Here is a 24557-nt window from a genome sequence, read left to right on the forward strand (position 1 = left end):
TTCTTTTTAATATTCAATTTAGCTTTAAAATGGATGTTGTTAAGACAAATCATGCTTTTGTTTTCAAAACATAGAATCTTAGCATCCTTTTCTTGAAGAGCAGCTTCTGATCAATATTCCCTTTAAAATATATGCTACTTGAAATCAGTCATTTGACATTTTTGTTCACCTGTACAACTATTAAATTAGGTACATTTCCCAATCACATTAACATTAGGAAATAAATTTTGTTACCCGTCGAATCCAGACCTCCATATAGCTAGTTTCGAGGGTGATAAAACAATGGTACCTCCTCCTTCTAAGATTCTTTAAGCCATCCCAACATTGATGGACACATCTGACAAGCTGGAATTGTAGAACAGGATGTCAGATGTGACCATGCTACACCTGTCCCAAGCATTATTTGAATCACAGATGAGGAGATCACTTCAGGAGATAAATCCGGAGTTGTTATCTGTGGGTGTGGGTGGAGGAATTTATCTCCCTTCATCTGTAACATTTATCCAATGCAGGCTTTCATATTGACAGATTTCTTTCCCGTTTTTTTGGCTGCCCACTGGATGTCAGTTCCCTACATCCTTAAGCATTGCCATAAATGCTTGTGAGTCTGGTTGCCTGAATCTGACCTCACCAGCACATTGTACCAGCCATGGTTAGCGCCCTCCATTTGCCATCCAGCCATCAATCATTCATGCTATACAGCCAGCCATTCACACTGAAAAACACCCATAGGTCAGTTATATTGACAGACCACTGTGCATAATGCCCATCCATCTTGTACATGGATCCATACAGGGTCATTGTATTTGGTTTGTGTGTTTTGCACATCATCCAACTGTTAAGTCAGAATTCCAGCCATCAAACCCAGCTACACATGCCTTGATGATTGCCTGACCACCTATCCTACCAGTGAGCCCAGTGTTGTTAGTATATTGTGTTGTGCCAGGAGGATGGCACTATTTTTTCTGTGTCACTTGGTATGTTGTTGTTTTGGTAGGGTTTAATGCCATTTTTCAGCACAAGATAGGGTATACATGGCAGCCCGTATAAATGGTGGAGGAAGAACCTGGGGAAAACCCTAGAAAGAACCACCAAACATTGAGAAGCTACTGGCAAACTTTCTCACATACCCACATTGGCCAAGTCCGAGACTCGAACCCATGCAGAGTTGAGGTGGCAGTGATCTGTAATGGTGAGCACTTTAGACCACTAGGCCACTCCAGGCCCCCCCCACTTGGTATGTTGTAGGCAGACGTGATGCTGGATTAGGACAACCCCAACACTTGAGTGTGCAGGAAACCTGTCAGTTGCCTGACTCTAATCCAGTAATGGAGCAGATGAATTTAGCTTTAAAGCTGTGTTAGATGAAATTGAATCTTATTTTGTCACTCTCTATGTCTGTAGGCCGTGCCTGTATGTCAAGACCACTGTACATGCTGAGGACAAGGATGAACATCTTTTCATCTCTATGTGCTTGTGAAGCACCTTCCAAGGTGGCATAGAGTATGGTGGTGATGCTTGACTTGGCCTCATTTGGAGCTTTTCATCTGGCTGAAAAATCAGGCAATTAGCATGCATGGATGTCATTGGAATGAATGACCAAGGTGAATAATAGGACACATGCACTAAGTTTTTTCTTCCCCTCGCTTCCCAGTAATCACCAATGACTTATCAACCCAACTGACTGCCAAAAATATAACTATAGATGCCACACTTCTACATTTTCAACAGTCTTGCATTGACTTTTTTCACAAAATTAATGATAGTTCCAAGTTGTTTCAGAGGGTCTTCATATTATGTTTCCAACACTTTCCACTTTTATGTTCCACATCTGTGATAGAGGTTCTGGGTGATCCCAGAAAGGCAGAAATTGTACTAAAGGAGGCCAATTCTTTATACTCCATGTGGACACTTGAGTAATTTTGCAGACTGACTTCATTGGGTCTTTACTGAAGTGTTGTGTTTGAACTCCACATTTTTTCATCCAAGACATTAGCTGGCATGCACAGTCATGCTTCTTTAGTTTCTGTCTCCTAGATCTAGCATTGCAGAGACAAGAATTTGATATGGTAGGGCCAGTGACAGTGGCCCAGACAACCATAAAATGCAGTTAACATCAGCTCAACCCCATCAGGGGCATTGATTTATAGCTTTTCAGGACTTGCCCAATTTCTTGGAAGGAAAACATCAGAAGAGAGCAGAGGGAAGTTACTTCTATAAGTTAACTCTCCTTTTGACTTGCTAGATGGTTACAGTTATATTCAAATGTACTAGTTTCACTTCTGCTGTCATGCTGTGAAGATATCCATAGAATCCATGTAATCTTGCACTTTAATTTCATCAGCATGAAATACCAGATTATTATACATATGAGAATACAGTAGAATCATTGTTTAATCTCAGGAGAGATTCAAGATGCCCTCACCGCCATCCATGCAGATGCAGAAAAATGCCAGAACATACTGAATCAGATGGTCTCTGGAATTTGTTAACTGAACCCATCTGCTTTCATTGTCCTCCTTCATGAAGTAATTCCCAAGAGAATTCTGCTTGTAAAGGCCATTATAGATTGGATGAAAACAGCACTCACAGGGCTTCTGCTCCAGAACATTTCTTGTTATGACAGTAATTTAGATCTACAAGAGAGACTCAATGAGTATGCGATCTGTCTTGATATGTCCAATCCATGCTTCTATATACCAGTTGATATGTCCAATCCATGCTTCTATATCAGACCAGTTGATGGGGCCAGAGTCTAAGCCCTTGCGCCTTCATTGAGTGTTCAGGACATCTGCTGCAGAGAGGGCAACATTCCTACACAACACACAACAAAAACATTTGGTAAAGTTTAGTATTTGGTTCACAACATGAACAACCTTTCTTCCCTCATTGTGTGGTGGATAATCTATTTAGTGAAGTCAGACCTTCTCAGCAATTTGTCCATCTAGTTATGAAATGCTTATCACCAAACAAGACACTATAGGTGGACCTTCAGGAAGACATTAAACGACATTATATTCCAGTTCAGGACATCTTCCACAGATCAGGTGGTGTTCTTGGATGACATACTACAAATACATTCAGTAAGTATGGTTCTTGATTCACGATATGAAGTTTTACTTCCCATATTCTTGGCTAAGGGTGGATAATATATATATATATATATATATATATATATATATATATATATATATATATATATATATATATATATATATGTATATATATATATATAGAGAGAGAGAGAGAGAGAGAGAGAGAGAGAGAGAGAAGTCTAACCCTGTTCTCAAAATTTTATCCATCCACAGATATGGAGCTCTTAACACATTTTAACTTTACATCTTTCTCCCAAACACAGCAAACAAGATGTGATTTGAGCAAGTAAGTTTCTTGCAGCTCTTGAGCCTACTCATTGTGGTGGGAGACCTGTTAAAATGCCAGTTTACTTGGTTTGGGGAGTACACTTACTATTGGACTTGCGATGGTCAGGGACATTTCAAGAGAAGGCTCTTCATATTAACCCCATGGAAATGGAAGCTTTTCTTAATGCATTTCACATGTGGGTGGAACATAGCCATGGAAACATGGTCCCAGTAATGTTCGACAATTCAGTTGAGTGTGATACCTCTGCAATGAGGGAACAATCGCCAGACTTTTCCCTTGCAATGGGGGATGCATTTATGGATACTTCCAATATCATGACAAGTTCCAGGCTGACACATCAAGGGAAGACAACTGCTTCATACAGAGTTGTTCCTCCAGAAACATTCCATAGAGTCTGTGCCCATTCCACTCAAGCAGTCGAGATTGCCACTATTAAATCAACGTCTGACTCATTCATGGATGTCCTAATTGAAAAGGAGTTTGGACCTTTAATCATGGAGAGGATTGCAGCAGCTGAAAATCTTCACTTTTAGGACATGCAAGGAGAAATCATCTTTTGTCAGTTATTGGTGTGACATTGTACTACTCTTGGCACCCATTCTTCAGTGGCAAACTCTTTTTCTTTCTCACTGAAGTTAGCCCCTATCACAATCAGGGGATACTGTTCCATGATCGCAAACACATTCAAACTTCATGGATGAGACAAAATTTGACTTATCCAGACAATGCTTACATTATTTACACATGGAATCTCCTGGGTTTTCACATAGCCAGACTTGTCTAAGTTTGAGTCACCCACCACTGAAACAGCTGTCATACTTTGACTTGCAATTTATGATAATGCTATCTTCACCATGCAGTTTGATTGAGCTGCATACAGTATTTGTGGATGAAGTTTTATTCTTGTGGTTCATTTGTTTAATGACACAACCTAGTTTCCTTTGTAAGAAGAGGTTGCCATCACTAGTCACCAACAAATAACTGTTTGCTCCATCTATCAAGAAAAGCAAAACTGCAGGACCCATACATACCCGCAGATGTCACCTGAGATGCATGGACAATATCCGCATCAACAGTAAAAGACTATTCCTACCACTGAAGGCAGGAATGCAAAACATAACTCTACAAGTGCTGGCCACTTGGCCAAAGAGAGTTATTAAATCAACATACTCTGAACTCACAGGATCAGGTAATGAAGATTTCAGCTCATGAAATAAGAGCAACTTCCATGAGCCTGGCCTTGAATGTAATATCTCAGTGGGGACATTGCAGAGTAAGTGAGTCACCTGACTGTTATGTCCAGTCTGCCTTCTCAAGTATTACATGGCCTCGCTAAGGAGATATTGAATCTCGTTGAGTTAGTTGTAGTTGCACAGACAGTGACCATGACCCATTCATGAAAGCACTACCCTCGACCCAGACATGACTTTGCCACTTTTGCTGGATTTTCATGAGAAACTTTGATAGTGAGACAATAATTAAGAATAGAATCAATGGGGATCTCCAGTGCATATGTATAAAGATATTGTCTCTTCTTGTGCTACCGCTTTGGTGGCCTAGTGGTTAGAGCATCTGCCTTGGATGCGGGAGGTTGTGGGTTTGATCCCCAGCTGAGTCATACCAAAGACTTCTAAAAATGGTTCTTACAGCTGCCTCGCTTGGCGCTCAGCATTAAGAGGTTAGTGTTAGGAATGGTCAGCCTGGTGTCAGGATAATGTGACTTTGTGGGACATCATGCTACATGTCTGCGGCATGATGCCTGAATGCTAGACATCACTATAAACTGTCACACCGCAGACATCATAGTGACATATGACTGAAAAATTGTTAAAGCTACATTAAAAATCCAAATTACACACACACTCTTCTTGTGCTAAACTAACATTAGGACAAGTTCATCCTTGCAGTACCAGTTCATGCTCCTGCTCAATGACACAGGTGGAGGTAGTCTGCACAGACAGTGACCATGACCCATTCATGAAAGCACTACCCTCAACCCAGACATGAGTTTGCCACTTTTGCTGGATTTTTCTGAGAAACTTTGATAGTGAGACAATAATTAAGAATGGAATCAATGGGGATCTCCAAAGCATATGTATAAATAATTGTCTCTTCTTGTGCTAAACAAACATTAGGACAAATTCATCCTTTCAGTACCAGTTCATGCTCCTACTCAGTGACACAGGTAGAGGTAGGATGCTCAGTATTTTCTCCTCCTTTTACCTGTTCTTTTTCTGTAATATAATCAGATAATGTTTTTGATGGAGAAAGCAATTTGATAGGTAAATTGTTTCTCCAATAATACCTGATAAAACAAGACAAATATTCCCACCCACCCCACCCTTTCTCGCAGTGCAAGCATCCTCATTGATATATGTCTCCAGCTTAAACCTGTAAACATTCGGGTATATGGGTAACCACTGTTATATTGGAAACGGATGTAATTTTGAAGTTTCTTCCCTCTGTCAAAGTGTTTCATAAATTTGTTATCTTTCTGGAAGGTTGGAGTTAATAGGTAGTGGAGTATATTTCCTAAATGATGAAGTAAATATTCTTTGAAAAAAAATAATATAGAGAAAAGATTATTTCTGTTTATTTTCTTGAAAAAGTTGGCATAGTTTATCTGGGCTTGGAAATAATAGCAAAGTTTAGTTTAGAATGGTATTGGGAATTGTAGAGTACAAGAATTAATAAGCACTCGTTTAATTCAAGATTCAGTTGGTGATATGTAGTGTATAAATGAGGAATGATTGGCATTGTGATGTATACAACACATATGACACTGTACTGAAAGTAAGGACAAGAATTTATGATGGCATTTGATAAATTATAATACTCAATAGCTGATACACATTAAAATTTTCATTCATACAAGTGATGAATCAGATTCATGAGGAACCGTTTTCAGCTTTAAAGATTTTAAATAAAATTCTTGTAGTGCGTGTTGTTGCATAACATTAGCAAATCTCTGATAATAGTTTTGTTGATATGAAGATGTGGGAGCTTGGTACATACATAGGTATACAGTTAAAGATTCTCATTGCAAATTTTTCCATACATCAGGCTGCCCCAGCAGTGGAATATCTCATTTTGGCTTACCCAGACTATGTGCCAGTTGATTCCCTGCCTTTAGCCACAATCGAGGATAGAGTAAGTATTGTTAAATATTATATATATATTTATATATAATTATATCATATATCTATATTCTGTGCTTAACATTTATTCATGATTGGAGGTTGTACTTTACGATAAGGGTTGTTTCCAAACATGTTAACATTGCTTTTTGAGTTAAAATATTTTACAGGGCCCTGAGTGGCTGAGTGGTCTAAAGTGCTCACCGTTACAGATCACTGACCTCTCACCTCTATCTGCATCGGTTTGAGTCTTGGGCTCAGCCAGTGTGGGTATGTGAGAAAGCTTGCCGGTAGCCTCTCATGGGTCGGTGGTTCTTTCCAGGGTTTTCCAGAATCCTTCCTCTGCCATTTATACTGGCTGCCATGTATAGCCTATCTTGTGCTGAAAAGTGGCTTCAAACCTTATAACAACACATAAAATATTCTACAAACAATTTGGTGGAGTTTTTCAATTACAAATGACTCACTTCCAGGGAATTCCAGAATAGACTGTTGTCTTATAGGTCAGATAACAGTTGGTATAAAGTGGAGGTTTTGTAAAGAAGGTTTTCATTCCTGTGTCATATATGTTTTTGGGAATCTCTGATCAGAGTTTGAAGTTATGTTCAGATATAATTCACGTGGAATTATTTAAATCATTCATTGGAATTGCTAAAGTGCTCATTGACTGGATTAACACGTTACTATGGGATTATTGAGAAGTCATTCAAAGACATCCTGGATTACAGCATTGTGATTAGGGCATTCAAGATTACTGTAATTCCTTCTTATCATTCTGTACTTTTGGACTTGTAATAGGACATTTGGGATTTACAATTCACAAAACTATGTTTCTTAAATTTACACTTTGTAACTTAGAAAAATCAGTTGTTGATTTTACTGAAATTGTTGGCTTCAGTTTGTTAGTACTTAAGGTCATAATAGTATTAACAAGTAAAATACAGCAGTTTCATCTACCACACTGATTGAACAAACTGTGTCAGAAATGGTGGCTTCTACCCATAGAAAATTTATCTACCTTATCTGCAAAATAATATTCTTAAATCGTTATAATTTTGTTAGGTATTGTCGATCCATCTGTGCTTATATTCATCTGTTAAGATTTTCTTATCTGATCCATGACTTTGTAATGGTTGGAGAGATTTTCATTAAATTTTACCTGAGTATATATCATAATTATTGTGTATCATAATCAAGTCCCTGATCCATGAGTTTGTAATGGTTGGAGAGATTTTCATTAAATTTTACCTGAGTATATGTCATAATTATTGTGCATCATAATCAGGTCCATGAGTTTGTAATGGTTGGAGAGATTTTCATTAAATTTTACCTGAGTATATGTCATAATTATTGTGCATCATAATCAGGTCCCTTATCCATGAGTTTGTAATGGTTGGAGAGATTTTCATTAAATTTTACCTGAGTATATGTCATAATTATTGTGCATCATAATCAGGTCCCTTATCCATGAGTTTGTAATGGTTGGAGTGATTTTCATTAAATTTTACCTGAGTATATGTCATAATTATTGTGTATCATAATCAGGTCCCTGATCCATGAGTTTGTAATGGTTGGAGAGATTTTCATTAAATTTTACCTGAGTATATGTCATAATTATTGTGTATCATAATCAGGTCCCTTATCCATGAGTTTGTAATGGTTGGAGAGATTTTCATTAAATTTTACCTGAGTATATGTCATAATTATTGTGCATCATAATCAGGTCCATGAGTTTGTAATGGTTGGAGAGATGTTCATTAAATTTTACCTGAGTATATATCATAATTATTGTGTATCATAATCAGGTCCCTTATCCATGAGTTTGTAATGGTTGGAGAGATGTTCATTAAATTTTACCTGAGTATATGTCATAATTATTGTGCATCATAATCAGGTCCATGAGTTTGTAATGGTTGGAGAGATTTTCATTAAATTTTACCTGAGTATATGTCATAATTATTGTGCATCATAATCAGGTCCATGAGTTTGTAATGGTTGGAGAGATTTTCATTAAATTTTACCTGAGTATATGTCATAATTATTGTGCATCATAATCAGGTCCCTTATCCATGAGTTTGTAATGGTTGGAGAGATGTTCATTAAATTTTACCTGAGTATATGTCATAATTATTGTGCATCATAATCAGGTCCATGAGTTTGTAATGGTTGGAGAGATTTTCATTAAATTTTACCTGAGTATATGTCATAATTATTGTGCATCATAATCAGGTCCATGAGTTTGTAATGGTTGGAGAGATTTTCATTAAATTTTACCTGAGTATATGTCATAATTATTGTGCATCATAATCAGGTCCCTTATCCATGAGTTTGTAATGGTTGGAGAGATGTTCATTAAACTTTACCTGAGTATATTTCATAATTATTGTGTATCATAATCAGGTCCCCTGCAGTTTCAGGGAATAGCAAGGAGAAATGTAATTTTGTTACCTGTAGACTTGTCAAGAGTAAAACCTTTAAATAAATGAAGATATTTTCCTGAATCTTTAGCCAGTTATGTATTATATATAAAAAGTGCTTCATGCCCGCTCTCTCAGTGTCAAGTAACAGCAAAGGAAAAAGTATTTATTTGACTTGTATCCTTTTCTAGAGTACATCTTTTGAACCATTGAATGTACTTTGGTGGAATTGTATCCAGTTATATATCATGCATAGATGTGTGTCATGTATCACATCCATGCCCTCTTGTATGCTTGTATGCTGTCCAAAAGACATTTGAATTGACCTTGAACAAGTTATATGTTTTTAGTTAAGTATGATAAGTAGACAGTTTCTCATGTACCATGTCAATGCCACCTGCTTCAGGGTTAAAATCTTGGTAAGGAATAATACAAAGCAGAAATCTCTCCATGTATGAGTATAGCTTTTGAACAAGTCAAGATATTTTAAGAAAGCTCGAGCCTGTTCTTTATCTTCAAAGTTTCTTGCTTGTTTGCCATCAAGGTCATGGTCACACAAAGGGATAATGCAAGTCATTGTCCTGTTTCCATGTCCCTGCTTTCATTGTATTTTAAACCCCTGCAGATATTTTGAGGAGACCTTACCCTGGTCCTCACCTAGTCATATTATAGTCATGTCCCAAGTTAAGAGGTAAAGATCATTAGTGGGGAAAGATTACAACTTTTGTATTTATTGTGTGTGGTAGCCATTTTGTTACAGTTTCTTGTAAATGAGTAATTTTTATGCTACAACTCTAGCTGTTTTAAATAGACTTAGGTATATTGTTCCTTATGATAAAACATTATGACGTTTTTCATTCCTTTAGGAAAGCTTAGTTTTGACATCAAAAATGATCGGTTTGAAAAAGAGTTTTGATCTGTTAGTTTTTTTCTAACTCCAGTGATGATTGAAAGCTTATTCCTGATTCAATTTTAGGATTTTTCATTTAGAAGTGTTGAACGTGAATGCCTAAGTTTCATTGAAAATTGCTTTAAATTAATTGTTTTCAGATCATATTGATGTGGGGAAGGGATAGGTGATGAACACAATGTTTCTAGGTTAGCTACAGTATAATGCAAGTCAGATTTTATAAGTGATTTAAAAATGTTGTAATCTTAAAATTCCATTTAGTGGCAGCAGCATATTATCTTTCAGAATTAGACCATTCCAGTAGCCTAAGTGATTACAGCATCCACTTTGGATGCGGGAGGATGAGGGTTCAAACCCCAGCCAAGTCATACCAAAGACTTATAAAATGGTACCAGCAGCTGCCTTGCTTGGCGCTCAGCATTAAGAGGTTAGTGTTATAACTGGTCAACCTGATGTCAGAATAATGTGACCAGGTGGGGTATGATGCTACATGTCTGCAGCATAATGCCCCAGTACTAGAAATCATTATAAACTGCCGCACTGCAGACATCATAGCAATATGACTCGGATTGTTAAAGCTTCATTAAAAATATATTAAAAAAACACATACTCCCACCCAAACACACTCTTTTAAAATTTCTATCATAAACACAGGAGTGTATGTTGTTGGGTTGTTGGGTATCAGCTCTGTAATCATGACATAGGTCTTTGCAACTTTGTATTGTTTTCCTTAATAGATCACACTCTGAATGTTTTATCAAATGTTTCTCAAAATTTGAAACCTAACATAGGCTATTTTTACAGTGATAATCCCTTGATAAGAATATTTGATCATTTCCAGATTGAAATAGCTTCTACACTGTATGACTGTGGTCTAATAATGACAGAGGAACCATTGGTACCTATTGATGATGATGATGCAAGTAATGACAAAGGGAGGGACAACAGCTGATAGGCACACTAGAGGGAGTGACATGGAACAGCCATATGACCTTTCACATCATAAAACCACTTGGATAGCTGAAGTGGAAATCTTTTCTCAGAATTCCAAATGAAAAATGAGATAGTGTGTATGAAGTAGGAAAGCAGATGTGTGAATATGGGTTATTGAAGAAGAAATAAACTTAATCTAAAATTGTAGCTAATGTATAGGGTACTTAAGAAAGTGAGATTAAATGATAAGCCATGGTGGCATAATTATGTTAGGCATTTGTGACCTTGTAGTAAGGTATAGTTATCTGCTCCACAAGTGTGTGAACTGTGAGGTAATCATTATTTATTGTCTTAAATACCATGTACCTTTCTGTGTTCAGAGGAATGTAACAAAAATGGTTGTAATAAAGTCATATGGTCAATTTCACTTACAAAGATGCCCCTTACAATAATATATTTGTAATTATTTCCTTCTTGTTCATTTAGATAGTAATTATCATATGATTGAACAGTGTTTGGATAGGGCAATTTAAGTTTCAGATCCCTTGTATAACATGATATCTGGAGTTTACTGTACCTTCCTTCTAGGTAGAGCAATCTGGTTTCTGAAGCTATTGTTCCAAGGACCTTCATTTGCCCTTTTTTCTTCTTTTAGTGAGCCATGCTAGAAGAGCAGCATTCAGTGTCATTTTTTTATGCCATGATGTTTTAGGGGTTAGGCTATGTTGTTTGGGATATAACTTTTTTCATAGGATTATCTCATTGTCTTTTGAGAGCAGTTTTATTTTTTAAAAAACTTGGGAAATAAACTAATACACTATCCCAGTCCTGTAATCTTTAAACTTTTTGAGGAAGGAACTCAAACTCTTGTTCAGAGATTGAAACCTTATGGAGCTGGGAACTCAAGCTCATACGTTCTGTAACTTTAATTGGAACGAAATTGAAATCAAGGAACATTCATGATTTTCTTAGCTCTTTTCTCTTCTGCTTTGCCAGACTTGATTCATGTAGATCTACTATAAATATTAACAAAGGTTTTGGGTATTTTCATTAACCTTTTACTCTGGGGCTGCATTACAGTCACTTCTAAACAGTGCAAGTTTCAGTGAAAGAAAGTGAAGGGTATTTCTTTTTCTGGATTAAAAAAAATATACATGCTCATTCTGTCATGTCTGATATTCTGTCAGCACAATGAAAGACCCAAGGTGTTTAGGATAGTCTTGTTACGTGTTAATGTAGATTTTTTTATTTATATTTAAATTCAAAACATAGAGGATTAGCATTATTTTGTACAAGAAAGCTGGGGGTTGGCTGTACTGGTTTTATACCTTATATACTGGCTTATAAGTCCACTCAGACTGTAAACAACAAAGATCATGAACGGCCATAGCATAAGGTGCTTGTTGATCAGGTCCTGTGCTGTTTGTTTTTCTGATTATTCCTATCAAATTGCACACACTCAGATTTGCCAGCACATGATGCACCAGCAAATCTGGGTCTGTGCAGTTTGCAGTTGGACTCGACTTATAAGTGAGTATATATGGTACCAGAAGAGCATCTATCGTCCATCCATTAGCATAGTTGTCTCTACTCCTTATCAACTGCTTGGAGCATTGCCATGAAACTTTACACATTCATATCAAAGTCTAGATGTTCCTAAAAGAAAAAAGTGCTGCTTAGATGTCCGGTATGACCACCAGTGGTACATGGGTTTAATTACTAAAGGAATTATGATGTCTGATTGGTAATAAATTGAAATGGTGCCAGTCTGATATTTAATTAGACCATCATGGCAGCCATGTTGAAATTCATTATTCAGAATAGAAAGTCATATCAGTATGGGGTTTTCAGCAGAGTTCTTGTGATGTCTGGCTAGTTTTAAATGAAAATGATGACAATCTGACATCCAGTATGACACATATGAAGACCACTATTATTGTAATTTGTGTCTGTCTTGGAGTCAGAATAGTATTCATTTCATCTTCAATATGGCACCATAGTTGCTCTTGAAAATCTGTTTATTACTACTCCCCTTGCATTAATGATGGTATTGGCATGGAGTTTCACTAAACACTTTTTCCAATTTTTAAATGGTTCTGGAAAAAAATGGTGCAAGTCAGACCACAAACATATCCACTCTTTTGTCAAGGAGTTTTGAAAACTTGACCTAATTGACCTCAAAGTCAAGTCAACAGTCATTGCATGTACATGTTTGTAATTTGTAGATATACCAGGTAATTTTCACCAGACTTTATATTTAGTTGCATACCAATGAACTTGTGGATAGTTAGCATTCTAACATTGATTTGGTTTCTTCCTCCACCATTAATACTGGCCGCCATGTATAGCCTATCGTGTGCTGAAAAATGGTGTTAAACCCTACAACAACAACAACAACAACAAACATTGATTTAAGGGTCAAAGGTTGTAACTTGGGTTTATAACTCTACTCGGTGTGCATGATGACACACACAAGTATGAATGGATTTTGATCAAATCCATTTTGTGGATATATTTGATGAATACCTTCAATTAAATAACTTTCTCCTGCCTAAAATATATTATTATTGATTTAATCAAATTCAGCATATGAGTATATCTTAGCTTTGAGACAAGATAAATGATCTTCTATCCATGATATCAGGTTCAAGGTCAGTGGCCATGACAGAGAGTATAATCATGCACTCACATGTAAGAGAATATATTTGTTAAGAAATTTGATATGCTGGAGTTTGTCATGTATATCAAAGATGGTTTCAGTATTCAGCAGTCTGATCATGGATTCATGGAATTCTTGGGCCAGTAGAGTGTCAGTCCCTTCAAAGAACTCTTTCCCACCCCTCATTTAAAAAAAAAATCAAACTAGTGAACTGCATTAGATATACTGCACAATACGCTGTAGACTACCATCTCTAATTAAAATTCATTTGTGTTATTTTTACATTTATCTTTAAGATATGGCAAGGTAGATGAATCAATTTATTATGGCTTATTAGCTATTGCATTTCAGATTTGTTTTTTTTTTCCAGTGATACACTTATATATGTTTGCTTTTAGTAGCCAATATAAATATTTGAATGTAAAAATCTTAAAATATATATTTTGACATTGATTTTCACCTGTCAGGCTGGTTTTATGTTTCTTTTATGATTTGTCCTAAAAAATATTTTTTTTAGATGATATAGGTAACTTGTTCTTCAAACAGTCACTTTTCTGTTTCCTCATAGCATGTGGAATTTTATAATGTGACATGCCTTCAATATATTGTTGGTAAAATTGCAAGGAAATTTGTTGACTAATACTGTTTCAGGGCTCATCATGGGTAATCCAAGTGATTTTTTATTACAGAACCCCCTTGTTATCCAACTTTACCCATAAACTGGACCATGATCTAGTGGTCTTAACACAAAAATCTTTTACACATATTACATGTCCTTTCACAATGGCTGCATATTTTAAGTTTGGTCAAGAAATATTAACTGTGTGATTTTAAATGCATTTTTTAAAATATTTCATCATGGACCAGGGACACATTGAGAGAGCTTCAAAAGTCATACCCCTCTCCTAGATCACATGGGCAATCTATGTACAAAGATAGACAGTAGATAGAATAGCGGACAAATGGACAGAGTTATAAAGAGTTCACATTAACCACTTGCTAACTTGGTTGGGCATTCAGATCTTCAAGTTCCATGTACCAAATAAAAAGCAGAAGCCAATTTTTACTGCCAGCATTTCATTTTGAACAAGGTGATAACATTGTCTTGTTTTTGATGTCAGAGGGATTTAGATGAATTTCATGCATCATTGGTGAGTCATTCTTTTTGACCAGCCACGTCACATTTTGTAAAACATTTTTGCAATATACTTATAAGACTTTTTAAAGTGCTCTTGAATGCAAGCTGACATTAATTGAGAGTACTGAGCATCCTAACAAATTGACTTCAAAAGAGATCTACATCATTTCATTGTATGGATTATGTTCATGTTTTTCCATGTTGTTGTACTGCTATTGCTACACAATGATCATTAAATAGGACTAGAAGACTGTATTGATTGCAGCAGGTAAAAAATGTCTTATGATTAAAAAAATGAAATGCAAAAAGTCAACATTTCGAATTGTGTGAATAACCTGCCATCCCTAACATCTGAGATAGTCTGATTAAACATTTTAAAAGTAAACAACATCATGATGCATTGGACAGCTATAATTGTCAAATATAGTTTTAGATATTGATTTTTTCAAATCTGATAATTGGTGAGACAAACTATTCCATGAATTTGCTTGAATAATGAGGGTGTTCCATTTTAAGATGAACCCATACTATACATTTTAAACTTTGATATCTTACCTTAATCAACAAATCAGTTTAACTTTACTGGTGAATTACTTCACAAAACAATTAATTTCTTATCACTGAAAGACATATATTTTTTTCGGTTAGACTTATGTGAAGATGGGTAAACATTGTTGCACATTCAAGAGTGCAGATAGCTTGCTAGTTTTTGTAGCTGTTGATTATAGGTACTGTTGATATTTAAAATGTTACAATAAATTTTGTTCAGAATTGTAAATGAAGACTCAATATGATCATAGATTCCTTATCCCTCAAAGCTGAAATTAACTTCTTTGTTTTGATTTGCGCACTTTACCCTGTATGTTTAGTATTTGATTGTACATCAGCACAATCCTGGCTGTACACTGCCAATTAAAACAAGGGCACCATGTGGCCAAGTGGTCTAAGACGCTATCCAATATCCTTCGCTGTTCACTTCCATCATACCTCTATCCGCTTAGATTAGTCTTGGCTTGGCTAACATGAGTATGTGAGAAAGCTTGCCTGTAACTTCCAGTGGGTTTGTGTTCTTCCCTGGGTTCATTCTGCACCAAATATTCTGGCCATCATGGCATTTAACCCATAATTACCTACCAATCAACCATCCAACCAAATGATGAAAATGTTAATTGAAAAAAATATAATGGTAATGTCTGCACAAGCTTTAGGAAGACAAACCCTTCAAAATCAGTGTAGTTCCACAAGATAAAGGACTATAGGGAAAGATTTTCAAATTCATTAAAAGATACATGAAATAAAAGCAAGATAAAAAAAGGCGACAATACTTAGGATTAGTGATAAACTGGAAGATATGGCATCTAAATCAGGAAGAACTTCTAGTTTTGGTTAGCCACCATGCTCAGCAATATTCACCAACACCATTTAAGACTGTACAAGAGGCATTGGTATCTCAATGCTCTTCTAGAGACAATGGATTTCGCACACTAGGTCCATCATCCTAGTTCAACCTACTGATGACAATATTGCTTTCAGAGCATAACTGAAGAAGTCTTTCACTTGATACCACCATTATTATGTCCTTCTGCTCCTGCTCTGTCAGCAGGTTGGTCTAGAGTTCTTACATCTTTTGATATTTTAATCAAGAAAAACCAAATGTTGCTGCAGGTTTTTTTTGAGCAACTGAGTTGTTTAGAGCGCAATTACAAGACCCTAGTGTCAATATATATTTCTTGTCATAATGACAACTACTGTCCAGTTTTAATAGTGTTCTGTAACACACACACACACACACACACTGGAGTACCACCAGTAGAGAGAGACATTGCAGGCCTGGGAACATCAGTACCCTCTTAAGTTAGGATTGACTAGGAGCAAATTAGTGACAATAAGGCTTGGTTCAGAATGTCATTGCTATAGGTTGGATTTGGTCTCATAGGCAGTTTTCCAGCAAATACAAAACAGTTAATCCTCTCCCACGAATATACCCATCAGACATTCATGGTGGTCTCTCATAAATGGCATGTATACTCAACAGAGCATCACAACACAGGCTTTGTCATGTTAATAGTTGAGGTTAATTTATGACTCGTGGAAAGAGATGCAGTGCTCTTCACATCCACCCTTCATTTAAGTATGACAAACTCGTGCAGAGATCAGGGTCATTTTCTTCCAACCTCTTTAATGGCCATGTGGAGCAGGTACCTAAGCAGGCAACCAAAGAAATAAATCTACCTTGGGCACAGTATCAAAAAACTATGAGATTCTTTTCATGAGGGAGATCAAAGGAACATTAAGTACAATAGGGAAAAGCAGTCCTACAAACCCTTTACATGGGTCAGGATACAGTTCATGACATCATATATGGGGATAAAAAATGGAGAGAAGCAGATCGTTTTTGCTTCATTTCTCTTCATGACACCCCCATTCCAGAAAGAAATAACACCATTCTTATGACATGGGGGGAGACTCCACTTCACTGTTAAATGGGAAGGAATTTGCCATGATGATCAGTGTACCCAGCAATTTGTTTCAAAAGGCCTCAGTGTCACATTCAGTGCCTTTCTCAATTGTCCAGTGTCCCTTCAGCTACAGAAGTCTAAAATGACCTGTTACATCCAGCAGAGAGAAATAAACATTATTCTCCAGACAGGGGCAATAGAGTATGCTTGTAGCAAAGAATCTAACTTTTTCTTGGTGCCAAAGGACATTGGCACTCTCTGACCAGATATAAGCCTCAACTCTTTCAATCTTTTCATTTGGGCATCATTGTTGAAAATGGAAACACCAAGACAGGTTTTAAATGCCAAGTCCTACAGGGAGTTTCCTTCAATTTGCCATGCCAGTTGAGGGCACTCTGCTTTGCTTCACAAAAGTTTTGAACAAGAGTTGTGTCTCACTTCAAGACCATCACCATGTCCTTGGCATCCAGCTACCTGGATGACATTCTTCAAAAATACCAGGTGAGTTCAACTTTGAATCAAGACATGAAATTTCTTGTTACACTCCTTCTGAGCTTTGGATTCATTGGCAACAAGGAAAAGTTGATATCATTTCACTCATTTGGCTATAGAATTTAGACTGCATCTGAAAGAGTATGTCTCCCTTAGGAATGTGTATTGAAAATCATTTCAACAGTGGCATCATTTATTAGAAAGAATTGATTCCAAGCCCAATAATTTATTTGAATGCTGGGCCTGTTCAGTGAGGCAGTGGATGGACCTTATCATCTTGGGTATTCTAATCATGAGACCATTACAAATGATACTTTTGTCTCTATGGAGACTGAAACTCTGCCCATTGAACAATCCATCTCATCATATGAGGTCCCATTTCAACAAATCATAGAACCTCAGTTGGCTTATGGAGGACATTCCCTTGCAGGTAATTTGTATGTATGTTGCACAGCAGGCTGGGGTGTCCATCACATTCTGTCATTTCTGAAGGCCAGCAGAGTATGTATCTATTGATTAGCAACATGATGGCCATACTGAAAGCATTTTATTAGTGGTGGAAGATAATGCTTGGAAAGGTCATGCTATTCTATCTGACAACTCCACTCTAGTGAATTATCTTGGAAAGCAAATGGGGAAGTGAATCTTCAGACCTGTGCGTGCTTGTTTAGGATTTAATAAGATGATAGTTTTAGCTACAAATCCATGTGCAATGTACTTTCCTCATTTTGGAATAGTTTGGATGCCTGTACTTATTCTCCAAAGACACTTTTTCCAAAGATCTTGCAAAAGGCAAGAGAATGGAGTGTCATCTACTTTTGATTGCTCCACTCCAATGGGGACAATCATGGATAAACGACTTGTTAAATCTGGCGGTGGAAATTCCAAGGAAAATTGGGACAGTTCTTCATTTGCTCAAACAACATCAACAGCAGGAATATCATTAGAAACCAGAGATGTTGAACCTGCACATCTGGATCATATTAAACAAGCCTAAGGAACACTTGGCTTTCACATCAAGCTCACATCACAATAAAAGTTTACTATCACCATTCTCAGACCCACATCATCATCAAAGAGAGGATACAGGACAAAAGAAAGATGTAGTCTGATCTTCTGGTGAATTTTTATTTGTCACAACTAAAAGTATTGGTTCTGTGCCCAAAGTGGCTTCTAACTTGGCTGAATAAGGTAGTTTGAACCGCTCTTGAGATCATTGTCAGTTCATGTCTTATATAAGACCTGCTTCATACTCACTCATCCAAGCTACAGCAGGCAGGATCAGTGAAATACAAGCCATGTTGGTCTACTATCTACAGTTTGTCAAAGTGGGTCAGTATCACTGATGAAGACCTCTGCTTACATTGCGAAGAACAGGCTCGCACTCTTGGGCAATCAGTCTTTTTCTTTTATTCATGGTGTTCTACCATGTGATGGTTTATAAGTTGTAAAATAAAATGAGCAAAGATGTTTTTACCTTTGAAAAAAGGAAAAGGTAGGTGTATCAACTCTGCTCTGTTATCCTGGATAAAATTAGTTATTTGTTCTGCATTTGGTGAATTAACCCAAGATCAAATGTCATTGATATTTATTTTGGCTCATGAGATTTCAGCATTCGTTACAAGCGATACATTCAAGTTTAACTGCTGCCTAGCTGATATTATACAGGTTATGGGACGGAGGTCAGGTTTGACTATCTCATGTTTCTACTTTTGAGATCTTTCATCCCAAAAGGCACCCTTACTTGATGAGACCTAATGGATGGATTAGGGGGACAAAAGTTTTTCTCCCAAAAGCTGCTTCACATGTTATGGAGTCAGTAATCCAGCCAGGTATATCTAAGGTTTAGCAGCATCCTCACATACCTTAGGGGACTGGAGATGACCTCAATTCAGGATAGGGACTCCCTATGTCTCTTACCTGTCTTCCTAAGGTATCACAATTGGGTAACAAATTTAAAGAAGCAAATTTTTCAAGTAACACAATAATAATGCAGCTGAGGATATGTTTTAATTTCACTTTAAGCGGAAGTAATCATTTGTTTTCGTGAAAGGGCCTAGTAATAAAAGGAAGATGTCGCGTACCTATCGGATATGAAAGGCTTTTGTTTTAAAAATTCCATTTTAAAGCTGTTTTAAATTGATTTTGTGAGAATGGTTTATTTCATTATCAGGGATAGCTCTCCTGCAAAATTTTACTTGTACAGAAAGGAGGTAAAAGTTTTTAGTGAATGGGTTGTGGTTAATTTTTAATGCACATGGCCATAAAGACAAGTGTATCTATGGTAAGGTGCTGATCTTGATTAAACATTAAATATAGGTCTGTATTATGATCTCCCATAAATGCATTAATGTGATCGATCCATGCATATTAATGAGGTGAGCATGTATTTGATTGGCTGAGCTTAAACTCTTCAATATGATCGGTCCATGCATATTAATGAGGTGATCTTGTATGTGATTGGCACACATTGTCAACACTCGGAGATTATTCTGATCCTAATTTGCTCAGTTTTGGTAAATAAGTTTAAATTACCAAGGCACAAAGGTCTTGGATGAGTAGAGCAATGAGCAAGATCCATGCATAGTAATGAGGTGATTTTGCATCTGATTGGCTGCGCTTGTCAGTGTTTTAGCAACTATGTTTCTGATTATAGTTTTATCACACTTGGTAAATAGGTTTATATCATTAGGATGTATATGTGTTGTCATGTGAATACCTGAACTTTATGTCACTTGGGAGACTATTTCTCACCTGATTTTAATAAGACTTGGTAAATAGGCCAACATCATTGAGATGTTCAATAATTTGTATTATGCATATTTAAGAGATGACCTTGCATCTGATTGGTGGAGGATACTCCGGGGGATATTTTTGTAGGATTTTGACAAAATGTGGTCATTAGGCCAATATTATCAAGTTTTTTTATTTGAGTACGATTATGAGTGAAATTCATGCATATTAATGATGTGACCTTGCATCATAGCTTGTTAGCAATCTAGCATCTTTATTTCTGATCAGATCTTCATTTTTAAATAGTAATGTATTATGAATATGACTACAACCAAAATCTTCAAACATTAATGGGGACCTCAGGGTGCCAAGTGTTCTAAGGCATTCAGTATTACAAATCGCTCACATCTCGCCTCTGTCTGCATAGGTTCTAGTCGTGGGCTTGGCCAATGTGGTTATGTGGGAAATCTTGCCATTAGCTTCCCATTTGTTGGTGGTTCATCCTGGGGGTTTTCCAGGTTCTACCTTCACCAGCTATACTGGCCACCATATATAGCCTATCATGTGATGAAAAATGATGTTAAAGCCAGAACAACAACACATATTCATGAGGTAATCTTGTATCAGATTTGCTAAGTTAGTTAACACCTGGAGACCAAATTCTAATCTGATTAGATTTGGTTCCATCTTGGTGAATGAGCTTATGAGATTGTTTGTGGACAGTTCCTATTAAATGTACAATCTGCTGATATAATGAGATGCTTTGCATCTGATTGGCTGAGGTTGTTACCTCCCTTAGCTACATTTTGCATCAAATTTCAGTAAAGCTGGTAAATAGGTTTATATTGTCAGGATCTCGGATGACTTGGATGAACAAGTGAATTTGCATTAATCATGCAGTTATCAATTTTGAAAATTTTTCATCAGGATATAGTAAAATACACTGAATCAACATTGTAAAGTTTGGTAAAGTGTTCTTATAATGCTACATAAAACTGCTTAATGATATAGTCAGCTATTTAATTATGTAAGTCAGGTTTGTTTTAACCAACCCATTTTGACCTCTTGTTTTGTTTATATAGTATGTAGATGTGAAAATAAAAAGTAAAAAATAACAAAATATTAATTTGTATAGACTACAGCTTTTTATATAATGTGTTTCCTCTACTAACAGATGATAGGTGTTGTTGAATTTAACTTCCCACAATTTATAAATGTGGTTGTTGATTGTATGTACTGTAATTGCTTTTATGTCTCATAAGTATAATTGTCTGTTGGCTACAGAACAGTTCCAAAAGATTAAAGCTTTACAATTAAGTTATCTTTGGCTTTAGTTTTTCAACTTCATTTAACTCTATATTTAAGAGAAAAATGGTTGCAGTTTCTGATCATTTTGAGGTGGCCTTTATTGGTATTTTATTTAGACATTTTTAGAAGGGAGCCCTACTATTCTGTTTTCTTCTTCTGCCTTTTTTTTACCCTTTCATCTTGACGTTTAGCCCTCCCTCTGCCTTTCTCTAAATAACTAAAATACTTTGCTAAAATTGTTATGATTGTTTTACTAATTATAAACATTTGTAGAATTTGTTTAAAACATTAATACAGATTTAAATGTTTTTATCTGTATTCACACCTACCCTCCTCCATGTCCTCAGCAAGTTGTTTGGAAGTAATATCCATGTTTTGCAAACAACTGGTCTTAAAAAAGCTAATGGTATGCAGCTCTTACCTTTTCATCAGCAAAACAGTCAGTCATTTACACACAAGTTTACTTTCACACTCTTTCGAGGGAGTATGGATCTAAACAAGTGTCATTTGGTCCAGCAATTATCTGATAACAAAAGCATGATCTTGAGTTTTGAGCTCAGTGGTGAGGCCACAGTAGAACTGAATATCTTAATCTTTTTGTGAATAAAATTTTGTTATGATTGCATACCAGGTCCAAACATTGTGTCCTTGGGGGAAAAGGCACTTATGCCCCATTTCTTCACAATGATACCTCCAATTAAAGTGCCATTAAAGACCAACCATGTACCATGTCTAAGGTCTTCCTGTCTACATCTTTTATATTTAGTTTAATCAAAATTTTACGTCGTTGTCAATTAGTTAGACACATGGCCATAAAACCTTGAATTCTGCAATGACAATACCATCAATGTAGTATGTTCCTCTTAGCATAAATTTCCCCAAACTATTTTTAAACTTTCATACCTTGTTGATTAAGCTTGCTGATTGGAAAATGCAACACTGCTCCCTCCAATGTGACAGCTTCAAAGCCTGTGAAATGAACATTGTGATATTTTGACTAGCAACCAGTCATTTAAATTTAGCTTCAGTATACATATCACTTTCCCTTTCCTTAATAAATCAGGACATTATGGTACCAGTTGTCTTGCTTGTTATTGAAGAAAATAAACAAACATAAACCAGTTTGACTTGTTGTTTGTCCTTCGAGTTTGAAGATTACCAGGGATTGGTTTCTGTGAGTACATGAGTGGCTGATCAGGCTAGTTTGTGCTATGAACTGTCTGTGGCACACTTGACACGAGATGCTGCTTGGGTTTGCTTGACCAGTAGAGGATCAACATCTAAATTGCATTAGTATGCACATCTAAATTGTATAAAAGATAGAGGAAACAAGAAGTAGCTTTAAAATTTTGAGCTCATTCAAAGTATAACACTTATTAATGGCTAAAATGTGCATTTTATAACTGCAGATTACTTGTAAATGAGAGTGAAGGCTTATGCCAGTGATTATGGCAGTTCTATGACTAAAATTAACATATACACTGTTATGTGTATTTGATTTAATTTAATTAATTGTTAGTTTAATTTTTTTTTAATTCCATTACATGCTATAATAATGTACCTTTATTTACTGGATTTGATATTGTCCAGAATAGAGTTCAGTTCTGACTGATTTTTATTATTTTTGACATAAACAACTTTATAGAGACATTGTATCTAATTCTGACCTAGTTCCTGACCATGATTCAGAAACAGTGAGAGTTCTAGTAAACAACATTTTTCAAAAACATTTTAAATTCTTTCCCAGAGTAAAAAACATTGATTTCAGCTAAGGTCATACTGGGAGTATGTGATGTTAGGCATGTAAAAAGCTTCTATTTCGTTCTAGAAAGATAATTGTTTGACCCTTATCCAGGCATCTGTTTTGTGTTGTAAGTTAGACTTATTATCGATGTTTTGAGAAAGAATTGTCATTCGTGCATTAACACTTGAGAAGTCAAGTTGCTTTGTGTTGTGACCAGTTTGGGGCTAATTGGGCCTATTTATTTTCTTCATATTATTTGGATTTCAAGTAATTGTTTTCCCTGGAAATACTAGTGCTCTAAATTAAATCTTGAACAGGGACATTTATCTAAATTTATACAGAATTCAAAAACTGGAATAATATTTTCTGTGATTCTGCAAGAGACTTGACAATGCAACACTTCACAGGTTACAACAGACATTGTCTTCCATTCTGAATTTCATCTGGATTTGAACTCGGTTTCATTTAGGACTTTTTAATTATAGGGCTTCTCTTTTTTAATTCTTGGATTAATTTTGGATTTGATTCATAAAACTATAAGTTCTTTTTCTCATTTTTACTTTGTTTTTCTTTTGTAAGAGCCTAGACAGATAACACATATAATGTGAGTTATTATTAGTACTTATCTTAAAGGACAAGCTGCAGTGACTTAGTAGTTAGTTTGCAGGACTTGCAGCTGATATGGCACAGGATTGAATCCTTCCGTTGGAACAACCAGGGTAAGCTATCTTGCAGTGTTCTTGCTTAGATTGTTTTGGCACTTTATAAACTATCTGTAATGCTGTGCTGTAAAACATCAAACTGAAACAAACCTATATTAAAGCAAATTGAACTTGAACCCAATTTTAAGCCAGAGCCCAAGTTGGCCCAAGATTGTTCATCTGACAACTGCCTTGTTGCCAGATGCAAGAGAAATTGGTGGAAAAAGTTAGAATAGTTTAATATTTCCTGTAGAAATTTCTTCCAGTACTGTTTTGCTTACATTTTGTATGAAAATAATTGTTCCAAAATTTTTGTGTTTTTTTTATTCCTACCCTCTTTTATGTTGGATGGTGCATCAACATCATTTGTCAAATACAGAAAGGCCTATATACCAGTAAACTTCCTCTCAGAATCAGTTAGAGGTGCTGTATAAATGTTTTTTGTTTTCATAAACCCTTTTTGATGGCTTCTGTATCATTTCTATAAATATTAATAGCCTTCAAGTTAAGATGCTTTCTGGCAAATTTGGTCATGTTCAGCT

At 36.1% G+C, this 24557-nt stretch overlaps 1 protein-coding gene across 1 annotated transcript in view; it reads left to right on the top strand.

The window, feature by feature from the left end:
- Positions 1 to 22691, top strand: part of LOC149808325 (ribosomal oxygenase 1-like) — a 73194-nt gene extending 50503 nt beyond the window's left edge. The window contains exons 18-19 of the mRNA XM_089975873.1: positions 6448 to 6534; positions 10690 to 22691. Coding sequence (XP_089831999.1) covers positions 6448 to 6534; positions 10690 to 10800 — 198 coding nt within the window. The 3' untranslated portion in view covers positions 10801 to 22691. The remainder of the gene's footprint in view (positions 1 to 6447; positions 6535 to 10689) is intronic.
- Positions 22692 to 24557: the final 1866 nt, after the last annotated feature.

This window comes from Sinohyriopsis cumingii, chromosome 1, assembly GCF_028554795.1.
Source record: "Sinohyriopsis cumingii isolate HCF-2022 chromosome 1, ASM2855479v2, whole genome shotgun sequence".
NCBI classification, from domain to species: Eukaryota; Metazoa; Mollusca; class Bivalvia; order Unionida; family Unionidae; genus Sinohyriopsis; species Sinohyriopsis cumingii.